Here is a 15,171-nt window from a genome sequence, read left to right as displayed (position 1 = left end):
AGCTTTGGACAAACCGAAGTATGTCCGTTTAACGGGGTCTGCCGTTACCATACAATATAGATCGCCAAACCTTTCGTGGCACTCGGATAAAATTGTGGCGATATTCTTATTTTTAAAACATCGAAATTTAAACAAGACAAAATTTACTGGTGAGATAAACATTCTTGCTTTATAGTTTTTGTTGTTGAGTAACCATAGGAAGAGTAGGATGACAGTTGCTCGATTGTTTTATCACGTTTTTTCTTATCAAGCCAGGCTACGGCAGTATTTTGAAAAGTAAACGAAGTATTCGACCGTCGTACGACAACCTTTAAAAAAATGGCTGGTCATGCTGGTCAATTTAAATTTAAGTTACAACTTCCTTGACCAACACACGCAAATAATGCTGTCACGAGTCAACTTTTCTTGCTGGAAAAACTATTATATTGAAATCACTGCTTTATGGTAAGTAAATCCTCATCTCAGAAAAGGTCAGTGTGTCATATTTCTCTGTAATTTGCTGAAGCAGATCAAATACTTTACTTCGATAATTCAACTACATTTAATGTTCTTATCTCTAAAAGACGTCAATGTTGAATCGAAAAAGATTCCATCCATTTCCCCTAGGTGTTATCATTTTTATATTAAATGACAACCTTAAGTAAATCTTGTGGCTTTTTCTGACAATTGTCTTATTCATCAACAGAGATATGCGCACCTGTGCTAATACAATAGGCTTGTTATTATTTTCATGATTCACTTTTGTCTGTTGATGTCAAAGTTTCGAAGAGTTCTTTCCTGCATGACTTTACTTCAGCCTTTAACATACAGTTCGCGTCACTTTTAAGCTTTTTACATCAATCTGACATAAGATGAACCTTGGTTTTTGCATTCTTTTGCGACCTAATTGGAGTCGGATTGGCGAGGCATTGGTAGACGAGTAGAAATAAGTCTATCGATTCAACTTCAAACAGTTTTGAATGACTCAAAGTTGATTGAAGTAAACCTGAAGTTTTCGTTTCAATTTCGCTAGCCGTTGATCCTCATCCGCCAGTTCTTCGATTAATCTGCTTTAATTTGCTCAACAAATCAAAAGTCCAGTGGTAATTCTTTTAAATATCTTTATATATTCTTCGCAATTTAAAATTAAGAAATTCAACAACAAAAAAACAGACACAAATATTAAAATACTGGCAAGTTCGCAATTCCAAGAAAAAACAATTGTACGGTACCGTATGGCAAGAGACTGAGATATTAGAAAATTTTGATAAACAAAAAAACTTGATGAGATAGACATCGCAAATAATGGAACAGCAAACAATACATGCAATTTTTTTGGTAAGGAATGTTTATGAGTCGATATGAGAAAAAGCTTCTGTTTAAAAATACCATTACTTTCATACAAAAACAATTTTCTGGAAATGCTGGCATATTTTATAAATTACTGCCAAGAGCATCGTTTCAGACAATCATGCAATGGTATAATCTCTGTGGCAGTTTCACAACTACACTGTTTGGCTGCTGCATATTTTACTGGCAGAGCAAGAGCTCCATTGCAACAGCCTGAACATGCTTTTGGTTGTGTGGTCTGTTTTACCACAGTTTCTTTTTCAAACTCAAACAATAAATACAATAAATACAAAAGTGCACTTAGACTCAAAATAGATTGCTATGCTTGAGGCTATAATACTCTAAATCTCACTGTACCGTATCAGAAATGTACCAAAACGATGACTTTTCTTCTATGTTACATTATGATAACTTCTCGCGAAATCTTTAGTGTAACATGGAATAAATTGCGCACGACAGTTATTGCATCTTTCAAGTCACAATTACGAAAACGCTATGAATGGAAGTCACAGTAATATAAAGTGCAAAAGCCTTTAGCCTAGCACATTCGTTAATGACGGTCATTAATACAAGTGACAACTAAGCCAACCAACATCATGTTGGTTCATCGGTCCAAGCCTCAGAAAAAGCGACAAAATTGCCTATCACTGCAGTAACTTCTGTCCGATACTGTCAGCACAAAGCTAAAATTTGTTCTCACGAATTGATTAAACTCCTTTCCTGTTTCATTGGGGGAGGAGAGCAGTTTAATGGTAATTAACAAAATAAGTGCCCGCACCTTCTGTTGAGCTACTGTCAAAAACAGTCTTACAAGTAACTGCAATACCAGTTAAGTCGCTCCAGGCTAAACATGTCGGCATCACAGTTAGAGACTCGACGATAAATAGCTTTCTCTTGGTTTAAGCTGCAGCATCGCACCCAAAAAAGTTCAGTATTGACACACCCCGTTGTAAATGTTTGCTGTTGGTTTAAGTCGTTTGTGTAGCGCTTCGTTGGTGTCTTGCAAGCGTCTGTAAAAAAGGAAGAATTCAAAATATGCTCTAACTGTGTAATTTAGTGAGAGTTGTCAAGACAGTTGTGAAACATTAGAATGATTAATTACAACTTGAAAAACCTCATTTCCTTAGAAAGAGTAAGCTTTTGTATTTAAAACTGTAGAGTCGCTGCAAAATCATCGATGCAGGAATGATTTCAATCGTTTATATGAGCTGACCACTTTTTTCTTCACTGCACGCTTTGAGATATAAACACTTGCTTAAATTTAAAATCAATCTCAAAACAATTTTAGTCGAATAACATGTAGTTGAGTCAAGACACCTGAAGCAAAGAACATGTGTAAGTCATAATGATGTACTTATAAATAGCAACACAATAACTTACTACAACGCCCAGGAAGAATGGTAATATCATCAACTGCCATGTCCCCACGATAATCTTTACCGACTGATCCTTCTAAACGGAATGCTGTGTGCTGAAAAAAGTAAGAAAAAAAAGTTAGATATTATCATTTCAAAGAAACGACAAACAAGGTTTTATGAAGCTTGACATGTTTGTTTACAATATGCTGTTAAGAAGCTTACCACTGCGTTAGAACGAGGGGTGAAATCAACTTTGACATTTTTCCATCCTCTTCCTTGATTTCCCCTGATGCTGTGTAGGTTTGAAAGGATATGTCGCCCGTTTCTGAGTTTTTGAAGGGAACGGATAGCTAAACGGCCAATAAAAGTCTGGAAAACAATAATTCAGCTTAGATATTGCTCCTTTAAGTTCGATCATTTTAACGTAGGATAATATTAAAATTGTGATGCATATTATAAAAAAAATAATAAGTTTTCAACATTTCTTCTTACCCCATACATGTTGTAGTACAAATCCATACAATACGCTACTGGTGGCATAGGATATGTTTGAAGAAAAGCAACATTTCCAGGCTTCCTTGGTAGTGATGCTTCGATATACATGTAATTTCCTGAAAGAATAAGCGCAACTATTTAACCTTTGGATAAACTTTTTGCTTAGAAATTTCACAATAAATTCAAACAATGATTTAAGTTTTTTATTCACTTAATGATTTAAGTATTTGCTTTCATAATCTTAATTTACCTAGTGATGACGTGTGATCCCCATCTGGTCCAGTGCCTTGACTTTTTGTTGAACCGGAGTTTGGAGTCCAATCAAACTGATCCTGGGTAGTGGTGATTTGTCTCCATCCACACAGATTACTGGTCGAAAAAGCGTTTGGATAAAGATATGAACCAAGATCTGATGTAGAGTCTCCAGGAATGGAAGAAGGTGGTGTATGCGTCTGCCTTCTTTGCTTGGGATCAAAAGTACAAACTGTGATACAAAATATAAAAGTTAGGCAATTGCTTGGGTTGATTAATGCAGAGTCAACGTGGCCCATACTTGATAACAAGAAACAAACATGATGAAGTCAAGGTCTTCGTTATACTAAGCTTTTGGTACCAGCGAGAGTAGGGAGGCCGTTCTTTTTCTAGGCCGTCTTTGCTTTAGAACTACATCTATCCAATCACTTATACTTTAGAAGTCTAGGTAGAGGTAAAAGGATGTTTTGAAGAACAAGGTTATGCCGTGAATCGAATCAGAAGGACATGTTTTAAAAGCGAGTGCCTTATCTTCTGCACCATCCCATACCCAATGCATGGTATAGCAATGAAACATGGAAAAAGTGGTTGAAATTTTAACACACGTTACCGAATTTCAACAAGCTGACTTACGTGGCATACCAGACCAAAGAGTTGGTCTTGATGACGAAGGACGTGCGGGACGTTGAACTGTAGGACGACGATTTGGATTTGGTCTCAATGTAACTCTCCTAGGTCTCACAGTTGTTCTTCCTTTGGTGGCTGTCGTTGGCTTGACAACTGGTGGCCGGTGAGTTCTTGCAGTAATTGGAGGGGTAGATGTGGTTCTACTCAAAACTCCCAATGGGCTACACTGGCTGAAACTGTCTGTAATGAAAAATAAACGTTGTTTATTTGCAAAATACGTACACCATAGTAAATTAATCCTCTTGCGTCTATTGTAGTGTTGTGTAATTTATTCATAAAGTTACTTGCCATAATAACAATATTTTTCACAAAAAATAAGGTCTTACCGCATGGTCCTTCCGAAATGCATAAGTCATCAAGAGCTATGTCGCCTTGGAATGTCTGTCCTCTTACAGCCGTAAAGGTAAACTGAACATATCCTCCATAATAATCAGCATCTTGGTTGACTTCAAATCGAGCCATATTCCAGTTCCTTCCTTCATCATCACTTTTCTGTACAACCAATGTGCTGGTAGGCTGAAGCATGGCAGCAGACTTTTTTGTTCTGTAAAGTAAAATGTAACATTGTGTAAAGTAGGAAATGTAATTTGCTGAGAAATGTGATTGTTGAAAAGATTTGCTCACTGAAAATGCTTTAAAAGACTTGATACTAACCTTGGCGATGGATTGAAGTTAGCATTCACTCGCAAGGAGCCTATTCCACCTCCCCACATGTGATACCAAAATGTTACACAACGCTTTGGAGTTTCAAGAGCCAGCTTCGGAGTAATTAATGCAGCAGTGTCACCGCGTTTTCGAGGGCTACTAGCTTCTATGAAGATGTAATGTCCTGTGGATAAGAAACATTAATTTTAACATCAAAATTATTGTGCTATATTGTACTTCATTGCAAACGTTACAAACTATCTATTCTTGGTATCATGGTTTGTTATTGAGAAATCATTCTCTTATTCTTACCTCTTCCTCCTAATCCAGTAGTGTGATCAGATGTAGGACCAGTTCCACCACTTGGCGTACTGTCCTTGCGCCGAATCCAGTCAAAAGCATCACTTTGGACTTGAGAAACTCCACACATGCCACCAGTTTCAAAGTCGCAAGCGAAGGCTGCAGGATAATCAGAAGTTGGCAAATAGAAACCGGTTGTCGTAGTTGGAATCGATGTCGTGGTGGTAGAGGCTTGAGTTGTAGTTGTTGACGCTGAGGTAGTTGTCGTTGCTGCTTTAGTTGTAGTTGTCGGTGCTTGAGTTGTTGTAGTAGTTGTTGGTGCTTGGGTTGTTGTAGTGGTAGTTGTTGGTGCTTGAGTTGTTGTAGTGGTAGTTGTTGGTGCTTGGGTTGTTGTAGTGGTAGTTGTTGGTGCTTGGGTTGTTGTAGTGGTAGTTGTTGGTGCTTGGGTTGTTGTAGTGGTAGTTGTTGGCGCTTGGGTTGTTGTAGTAGTTGTTGTTGGCACTTGGGTTGTTGTAGTGGTAGTTGTTGGCGCTTGGGTTGTTGTAGTGGTAGTTGTTGGCGCTTGGGTTGTTGTAGTGGTTGTAGTTCTAGGTATCCGGCTGGTCGTTGGCGGCTGTGGAGATTCCGAACAACTTCCTCTTGTTATTCCAATGTCATCAATGGCCATATCGCTGGTAAAGCTTGTGCCTATCATGCCTTGGAATATGAATTTAACCGATCGAGAGCTCCTTTCCGTTGCAAATTCTACTGACTGCGTGTGCCATGTATTTCCTTGACTTCCTGCTTCACTCCATCTTCTTACAGGAGTAGGATCTCTATCATCAGCTGTTTCTTCGACAGAAAACACCTGAGAAAAAGTTACTTAATTACTAACCGCACACAATAGCTTACAGTAGGTCACATGGTAGGTCTACTCTGGTCTACACTAACAACTATACGAACGACAACAATTTGACTCCATGGATGTAAAGTTAGTTGTGGAAGATCAAAATAAAGAAGTGTGAACCTTACCTTCAACTGTCCAGTTGCGGTACCGTACATGTGATACGCAAATCGAATGCAATATCTTCCTGCCATGAGCTTGGGAGTAATAAGTTCAGCCACGTCATAGATTCGTCGTGGTGATGAAGACTCGACGTACATGTAAACGCCCTCTTCAGTTTTCTAAGAAAAACAATTGGCTTAATTAAGTGGAGAATATCAAGACAAAAAGATGACATACAGATTAAATGAGAATTTTATTTTAAGAGAGAAACGCTAAGGTAATTATGATTTACTTTTGTGTGATCAGCAGAGGGTCCTGTTCCAGAACTGGCCGTGCTACCGCTGTTAGGCAACCAATTGAAATCATCGTCTTGGGATTGTGCGAAGCCGCAAAGATCTTGATCGGTTTCAAAGTCACAAGTAAATCGATCATTCGTCACAGTGCTGTCAATAGTAGTCACGACTTGTTCTGAAAATAAATATATTGTGGATAAACGCACAAAAATCAAAAGAACATTGCAATCATAATGTTAGACGTTACTGTCAAAGAGACACTTTACTGAGATCGCTTTTATTACCGAAAAAAAAAACAATACTAAAAATACGTACCACACGCCGAATCAGTGATAGCGACGTCATCAATTGCAATGTCACCAGCATATCCTCTCCCGATGGAGGCTTCGATTATGATTTGGACATTTGGTGATACTTGAAGAATACCAGTTTGAGCCGTTCCTGCATCTGTGTAAACAAGTAAGTTTAGTTTAACTAAAATATTACATTAGCTAATGAACAGGTGTCGACTAGAAATTAAACTACATAACAGAAGGATATAAAAAAAGAGCTATTTATTTATAAATAGAAAAAAGTAATGAACAGATAAATGTGGCACTTACCATTTCCAGAGTCATCATGCGCTATTTGTGACCCAACCTGCAAAATTAAATTTTGTTATTCTACCATTTGCTAATGACCTAATTTTACGACAAAGGTTCAATTACCAAACTTTTAACTTATACTGAGAAGACATTTTATTGAGTCACGCGAATTAAACGCTGCCAATAATAATAATTGATCAAAGTTTTTAAAGAGGCTTGGCGATTGGGTAAAGTTCGTTGCGGGACCGTGACAGTTGATTAAATTAGTGCAAGTTGCTATCTACAGCATTAATTGTGTGAATTAATAAAAACAAATATTGTGATTGTTAAGAAGGCTACCTCTTCTTCTTCCTCTTCTTCTTCTTCTTCATCATCACCTTCTTCTTCGACAATTGGTGGGTTTAAGGAAGACTAAAATAAAAGGAAGATGAAAGTTTTTGTTAAAGTTGCATTTACATATGCCACAGTAGCCTACCTGTACTGAACTTGTAAAAATAAAAGTACAAATGGTTTAGAATAGTAGAAGTTATTAATAATTACCTCATCAATGGCGTCTTGACGAGTCCGCAGAGATTTTCTCAGAGCATCAGAATTGACTTCAACTGACAATGGAAGCCAATGCTTTCCACTGTCTCCCAACTTCTCAGAAAGTTTAGTTGAAATCCCATTTATAACTTGCGTAATCTGTAAGTAAAAAAACATGTCTTCATTGTTTCACTGCCCAAATCGAAAGATAGTCAAGTATTTGAGTTTATAAACTTAGTTTATAAACTTACGGTGAGCTTTCCGGTTTGCTTTCCGTACATGTGGTACCACATACGAAGACAGTGCTTTTGAGGAGTCAACATCGGCGATATCAGTCGGGCAACATGACCCAGTCTTCGGGGAGAGGAGGCTTCGACAAACATGTAGTAACCTATTGAACAAAACATAACTGTTTGTGTGAAGAAACGAAAGGCTAATTAAATTAAGAAGTCTCTATGAGAAAGTGCAATGGAGTATCATAGGCTACAACAAAATGAAGTAGAAAAACTGCACACCAATGTAATGCCATGCGAGATTTCAATTATTACTTCAAGCCACAGTGCAAAACAGTGTGATTGTGATGGTATCTTACCTCTTCCACTGGTATGATCTCCAGTCGGTCCTGTTGATGCACTGGGCGTAGAACCAGAACTCCTGGTCCAATCGAAGTTGTCTGTGCTTGATTGAGAGAATCCACAAAGATCAGATTCAAAGGTACAATTCACGCCTAAAAAAATAATCAAGTTTAAAACTACAACTTAACTTTTTTGTATAAACACACAAAATCACAAAAGCATTTACTTGAAACAACAGGAGGAGGGGTGGAAGTTGTTATTGGAGTAGTGGGGCGTCGAGTGAGCCGAATAGTTGGCCTTCTAGTGACAGGCTTGATAGTGGTTGGCGCTGTTGGGGTTGTTGGCTTGCGGTGAGTTGTCCAAACTACAAGTCTTGGTCGAGTGGTGGTGACGGGTGCTCTATTGGAGGAGCAACTTCCGGGAAGAATCACAATATTATCCAAAGCACAATCCGATTGATAGTAGAAGATGTAAGTTTCCCAGTAGAATTGTACATGCTGCAATAGAGTATAAAGGTATTTAATAGCTTGTTGAGTTAACTCATTAATAAGTGGTGCAAACAATAAACTGTGCGCAAACTCACCTCTACATTGCTTTTAGCAACATAAGAAAGCTTTTGAGTTTTCCAATTTTTGCCTTGATTGCCATACTTTTCCCATAAAAGAATTTCATGGCCGTACTTGCTACCTTTCCGTTTTTCATATGCATATAAACGCAGACCACCCATGTAATGTCCAAGCATGTGGTAGCTGAATGAGACACAGAATCGGTTTTTACGAGCAAACCAAGGAGAACGGATGATGGCATTGTCACCAGAAACTGCTGGAAGTGACGATTCGACGAATATGTAATGACCTGCAAAACATAAAACAAACCTTTGATTGTTTCAAAGTTCATAAGCATTCAATGGTCTCAACAAGTGCAAAAACCGAATGTTGATCTTACCTCTACCAGTCGTGTGATCACGAGATGGGCCAGTTTCACGACTTGGAGTTGCGCCTTGAATACGAAGCCAGTCCATAGAATCGAGTGTGTCTTGTGTCATTCCACACATATCAGTATCAAAGTTGCAAATGAACTTGTTTACGGTTTGATCAATCGGAGGAAGATTGGGGGTGACTAGTAATGGTGCCGGCGCTCCTTGCGTAATGGCTACAAAAATATTTGTACCAAGTTAAAACAAGTTTTTCTAGGTGCCCAAACCAATCTACAGTTCAAAAAATTAAATATAAACTCACTTTCTGTGAAAACAGCCCTGAATCCGGTGTTGGAATTTTTGATATGATCGGACGAAAATATGATGAACAGTTGTCGTCCGGTTGAAGTTACTTCAATGTCTCTTCTGTGCTTACCACAAATGGTTCGCAGAACAGGAGACCCGGCATTTATTCCGTCGTGAACAAGAATAGCGTCTTCTTGGCAGACATTTGAATCTAAGTGATTTGAGTTAATGGTTAATGTCTGGATTGAACCAACTATTTTGAATTAATACAAAACGTTACACTTTTGATTAAACATAAGTTAGTTGAATTAATTCACGCTTACCTTTAATGTCGACGTTTTTGAAAGTAACTTTAACGAATTTTCCTCTTTTGGCAGTAATATTCCATGTGCAGTGAGCTTCTTTAGGGTAAGCTTTAGGGTACGACGGACTTTCAAAAGACCCTCTAGTTTGACCAACGAAATCTCTGCCACATCGTTGAAAACTCCCTTCGCCTAAAATACAACAATTTAAAAATTACTTTAAAGAAATTGTGATTTTGTTGCTGGATACACAAAAGATCGAGGCTTTTATGCTTCGTGCCTTCGGTATCTTTGTAAGCTTGGCGTAGGTATAGCCTACTTGTTGGCATGTGATCACGAAGTGAATTATTATTTTCTACTTTAAGCAGTTTTATGTAGGTTACTGTGTACTCAACGTTCCCAATATGACAAAAGATGATTGAGTTAAGACGATCAGCATCAAAACGTTGAAATGCAAAAATAAATACAAAAATTGTTCTTGATAACCGTAAGATGGTTACACTGCTGAATATTTTAAAAATTATAAAAGCAAAACTATCGGTAATTTTTAAAATTTTTACTCTTGATCAAATCCCTTTATCGCACAATAATTGTTCGGAGAAACTTTCATTTAACAACTTGTACTTTACTAGATTGTGTAAAAGAAACTTCATAATTCAAACTCACCACAGTCGTAAAGATATCTGATTTCCTCGATATCGTAGGGACTTAAGCGTTTTCTTTGTCCAATGTAAGGTTCTGGTTTGCGCTTAGGAGTTACCTGGTAAAGATGCAAAGAGCTTTTAAATTTTGGGTGCTGTATGTCATTATAATCAGACCATTTACCCTTTCTATAAATTTGTTGAAATTTATGAAAAATTTGTTAGTTAAAACAGCATTTCAAAATGGTAACTACCTAGGCATATAAATATGATGGAAGATTTAATCGCACATAAGATCCTTTCTTTCTGCATTGTAAAATATAATCTGAGTTAAGTGGGTAGATTGAAATTTACAAAATGTTCTTTGTCCTCCAACCATAAAAAGCTTGTCACAAGAACATTAAATTGTTACCGTGATTGATGGAAGATATGGCTTCTTCGCAAACGAGTGTTTGCTGTAATGCATGACGCTGTTGTAGTCGTAGACAACCAGATTTCTAGTGTTATTCAATCTGTCAAAGTTCGAGTTGGTGCCATCTGGAAATAAAATATACATTAAAAACGGGGACTGAATCGCAAGCTCAAATAAAAAAATAAAATAAAAAGTAGAGCAGTTTCTATTACATAAACACATCTTCAGAAATAAAAGGTCTCTCTCTTCTCCATTACCTCCTGCTATGTTGTTGTGAAGTACCCGCACGTATTTGTCTCTGTCGCTTCGGGAGTGTTCGTGTTGAAATCCTACTGCATGCATCAATTCATGCATGGCGATGCCTTTTGATACGCAGCCTGGGATTCCAAGTGAGACCGTCTGGGCAGAATACCCAGTCTTTCCAACGTAAGCCCAGCAACTAAAAATAAGGTATTCATAAAAGACAGGAATGCACCACATTGAAAATCAGTACTGCCACAGATATATTTGCTCTAGTTATGAACTGTATATTTTTTTAACTTTTAAGTTGCCATTCTTCACATATTGACTTAAACATGGCCACCTGGAGATGCGGCCTGATTTGTCACATTTTGCAGCTACTGCTAGTGCTTGACTGACATTTTTTGAGATGTTTTTACTTTTTGCGGTTTCCTAATGACATAAAACTTTTTTGTTGCCTTGGGGAAGCAATAGCAAATGAGAAAAAGTAAATTGAAAAACACAAAATCAGACTGTTATTGAAAATTAACAGTCTGACTAAAATCTTCGAAATCAAATCTTCTTTGTTTTTCAACATGTTAAGATGTTAAAACCTATTGTGTCATCTGGGGAAAAGAATAAAGAAAGCGTAAAAATCTAATTTTTAGAAAAATTTATTTAAACGTTCGCCCAAAGTTAGAAAAACCTGGAAATTTCTGCAAAATGTGTCAAATCAGGCCGTATCTTTAGGTGGCCATGACTTAAATTATTTTATTGAACTCACCCTTTGGCATCACTGATGAAAAGATAAGAGATTTCTGTTCGCCTCGGCACGAATCTAATGCAAGTGTACTTTGCATAAACAGTCATCGCGTTTCTGATAATTTCTCGGTGCGTCGAATCTGAAAATTGACAAAGAGTTAATTAAAAATAGATATGAGAAGAAGGTGGCAAGAATACGGTGCGATACTGATGAGCCCAGCCTCATGGGCGAAACACGTGTCTATCGCTGTCAATTCTTGCTACAAATCGGCTGCCTAGAAACTTACAAATAGATATTTAAAATTTTAATATTAAAGATACTCAATGACCGTAATACGTCCATTGTATATTTTGCTTTTGGGCCTGCTGTGAAGTACTCACTGTATTTGTTGGACATTTTGTATGGGATGCGCACAAGACCCCGATGGAAACCTCTTTTCGTTTTTGGCCATCTTGATCCTCCAACATTGCGCAGAGCCTGCAAAGACCGGTGTAAACATGAGGAGTTCATGCAGACAGATAAATCTATTTAATTATGTGTCTCATTGTTGGCAATTGTACAACATTTTCGTGTGGAAATAGATCAACCCTAACGAGCCTTTGCTTGGTGATGTCGATTTTTTCATTATGTTCAAGCAGACATTGCCAACCAACCGCATTCCGCATGTTGCCTTTTTAGGTAATGACAAATAAAACCAAAGTGCTTGCAGCATGCACGATATAGCTTGTCGTGATATTGTCATAACAACACTTCAGAAACAATAACTTGCTGTATTAGAAACAAAGCAAAAAAAATTATATTATCCCTTTGCAGAATAACAGAGTTATGATAACTTGTCAGCGGAAATCACACTTCTGCTTCAATTCATCTGACATTGTCATTATATCACGTTTGTCAATTTATCACGTATTTCTACATCTCAGCTAGCCACCGTTTGTTTTTTTGTGATAATTGATTATTCACGGAGCATTTCCCTAACCGTTGGAATTATGTTCGGCAGGAAGTTCTTATCATTAGTTTTGCATGAAGGCTACAAATTTACTGCAACGATAAACAAAACTGAAAGGAAATGCCAAGAACCACGGTTGTAAAACAAGTCTATTCACAATAAAAAAAAATCAATTTTGTCACTTACACCAAAAGACTTGATATCTCCTTGTTCTATTCCTCTAAGACTGACATCTGCATAACAAAACTGAATTGTAATTTCCCTTCTCATTATTTGTCATAAGTTGTAAGCGCTGTAGTTTTTGACTTACGTTCATTGATGCCGACAATGGTTTCAAAGGTATCCTTGTGATGAGAGTAATATTCCTTGCGGGCGATTTCTTCCGGATCAAAGGGATCGACACCGACAATGGTAGACTCGGGCTTGAGGACAGATTCAACTTGCTTGATGTCAGTGACTTCGTCATCTATATCACTAACTTCAGCCGATCCTTCTTCTTCCGTAATCCTGCAAAAGCAAGAGAATATTGAAAACACTAATTTTTTAAATCGTGTATGTGACTACAGAACAGATTACAACTCAATTAAGCTCCCTTATTTACTTTTTCTTAATTTTTGCAAAACGTTAAATGTGTAATACATCAGCGGACATTGAAATCTATATGACAATTCAAGTAGGGACACTTACTCGCTGCTTGTCGGTTGCTCAGGAGTTGTTTCCTCTTGCTCTTCTGAAGCCTCAGTCCCATCTTCATCTGCAATCGTTGATGGAGACTGATTCGTGTTATGATCGGGTGATTTCTTCACCGGTTGACGAGCGAGAGCGTTAAAGATGTGGCGGGTGTTAACATTTCCTCCTGAGATTGGTTCGATCACATAGGCTTCGAGCTCAGGATCAGCTCTCATTTTAGTTTCTCCTAAATCAATGGCATCTTCATGCGGAACCATTGACAAAACTGCAAAAATAAATTTTGTCAATGTGAGTTTGAGTCTCAATGTATGTTTTTGGAACTAAGCAACAGCAAAACTATTGGAATCAATCTAGAAGTTGATACAAACGCTTATTTTTCTCTGAAACAAACTTAACAATTGGTGTGGATAAAGAAAGATGTCACAGATGTTACTTACGCTCCATAGGTTGCATTTACGAACATTAGAACAATGCCAACGAGATGACAGCTATTTAATTTGCCAAATTAAATCCAACTCAACGCGTTATTTATAAAGGTGCTGTAGACAAATTAACTAAATGGTACTTATTGCACATACCAGTTGTACAAACCTTTGCGCATAGAAACATAAACTATAGAAAAAATTATAACCAGTTAATTAGCAATTGACCAAATAAAACCTTAATGTTTATTTGTTGATATGAAAATGATAAGGTGCGCTGCAGTAAAGCCATTTCTCAATCAAATTGTATTAAGAGACAAGCGGATATTATGTCACTTAGGCTACTTGTAATGTAAACGTTACTCTACGACGAATATTTTTTCGGTTATCTATTAGTCAGAAATGAACAGCAGGTAATTTAGCTGTTAAAACGTCAGTTTGTTTAAAGTCTGATAAACGAAGAATTTTTATCAACTTTGCAGTGTTCAGTAAGCTGTTGTGAAATACACCTTATGTTTATTAATAGCGATTGTTGCTGTCATTTGACTGTGCTGTTATTTATTATTGTTGACTAGAAAGCTAACTACAATAGTTTTCGACATTTACATTAAGATACTCATATTACAGTATGTCCATCAAAGATATTCTGGCGAAAGACGACTTTTCGGAAATTTGTTTCTAGGCCACACCTTGTTCGATGGGTGACTACTGATAGCGAATCTTTCTAAACAACGCACTAAACCTTAAGTTTACAGGTACAAAAAACTCTTTTTTAAAACTGAACGGAAAAAGATATCGAGGAATCAAGAAGTACCAAAAAAAATTAAGTTTAAAAAAATAGATTTATTTAGTTTTATAACTGTAGGTATAGACGTTTTCCTGCTCACCTGTGCATAGTAATACAGAAAATACTGCAAATGTAAACAGGTGATGTTTTTGAAGCATTATTGCTTCAGAGGTAATACTCAGTTGGAAAAAATGCAATCCAAACTAAAGAAAATCAATATTTCTTTTCTTGATTGTGTAAAGTCTTTGTTGTTAATTCTTTGGTGAACAAGTGCAAAAAAAATATTTCTAAATTCCTATCACATTCACGATATGAATTCACCTGCAAAAAACAAAATGAATTTTTTTAACTGCCATATTCGCAACCTAGTCAAGATGACTTTTCATGTTCAATGTCTGCTCCACAATTGACTATTTACTGCATTTTGTTTTATTTTAACATTTGCTTGCTATTTATGAAAAGTAAAAGATTTTTAACTTTTTCTTTCATTTGGATTCAAAAAAGAAAATATATTTATCATCATCATCAGGCAACCTTTTAAAGCGTTGCTAACGCTTCTGTCCGCTTATCGAGGCAACAGGTCTCAGATCTGAGCCAACATGAAAGAAACCCCGCTTATATAACCTCACGTGCGCAAAAAAAGCTGACACATAGAAAAAGGCAAAGCAGAAAAATAAATTTTGCCTCAGGGTGATTGTCAACGTTGAATCAGATCTTCAGAAAAATATTTTAAATC

At 37.0% G+C, this 15,171-nt stretch overlaps 1 protein-coding gene across 1 annotated transcript; it reads right to left on the bottom strand.

Annotated features, from left to right (window-relative positions):
* Positions 1–1,103: 1,103 nt before the first annotated feature.
* On the bottom strand, positions 1,104–14,700 carry LOC145778720 (MAM and LDL-receptor class A domain-containing protein 1-like). The gene is made up of 31 exons (XM_082590278.1): positions 14,536–14,700; positions 13,224–13,491; positions 12,847–13,043; positions 12,723–12,769; positions 11,968–12,064; positions 11,609–11,726; positions 10,863–11,044; positions 10,606–10,730; positions 10,219–10,312; positions 9,574–9,744; positions 9,267–9,461; positions 8,974–9,180; positions 8,612–8,883; positions 8,255–8,525; positions 8,046–8,180; positions 7,705–7,844; positions 7,469–7,612; positions 7,268–7,339; positions 6,947–6,983; positions 6,660–6,791; positions 6,344–6,519; positions 6,078–6,230; positions 5,079–5,913; positions 4,776–4,950; positions 4,448–4,665; positions 4,068–4,301; positions 3,433–3,666; positions 3,180–3,298; positions 2,910–3,056; positions 2,710–2,800; positions 1,104–2,339 (listed from the first exon to the last, which is right to left on the bottom strand). The coding sequence occupies exons 1-31, from the start codon at positions 14,591–14,593 to the stop codon at positions 2,137–2,139; spliced, it is 5,547 nt and encodes a 1,848-aa protein (XP_082446404.1). The 5' UTR covers positions 14,594–14,700; the 3' UTR covers positions 1,104–2,136.
* Between the last annotated feature and the right edge of the window lie 471 nt (positions 14,701–15,171).

This window comes from Aplidium turbinatum, chromosome 10 (assembly GCF_918807975.1).
Source record: "Aplidium turbinatum chromosome 10, kaAplTurb1.1, whole genome shotgun sequence".
Taxonomy (NCBI): domain Eukaryota; kingdom Metazoa; phylum Chordata; class Ascidiacea; order Aplousobranchia; family Polyclinidae; genus Aplidium; species Aplidium turbinatum.
Note: the sequence above shows the minus strand (reverse complement) of the source record. Positions and strands in the feature narration are given on the sequence as shown.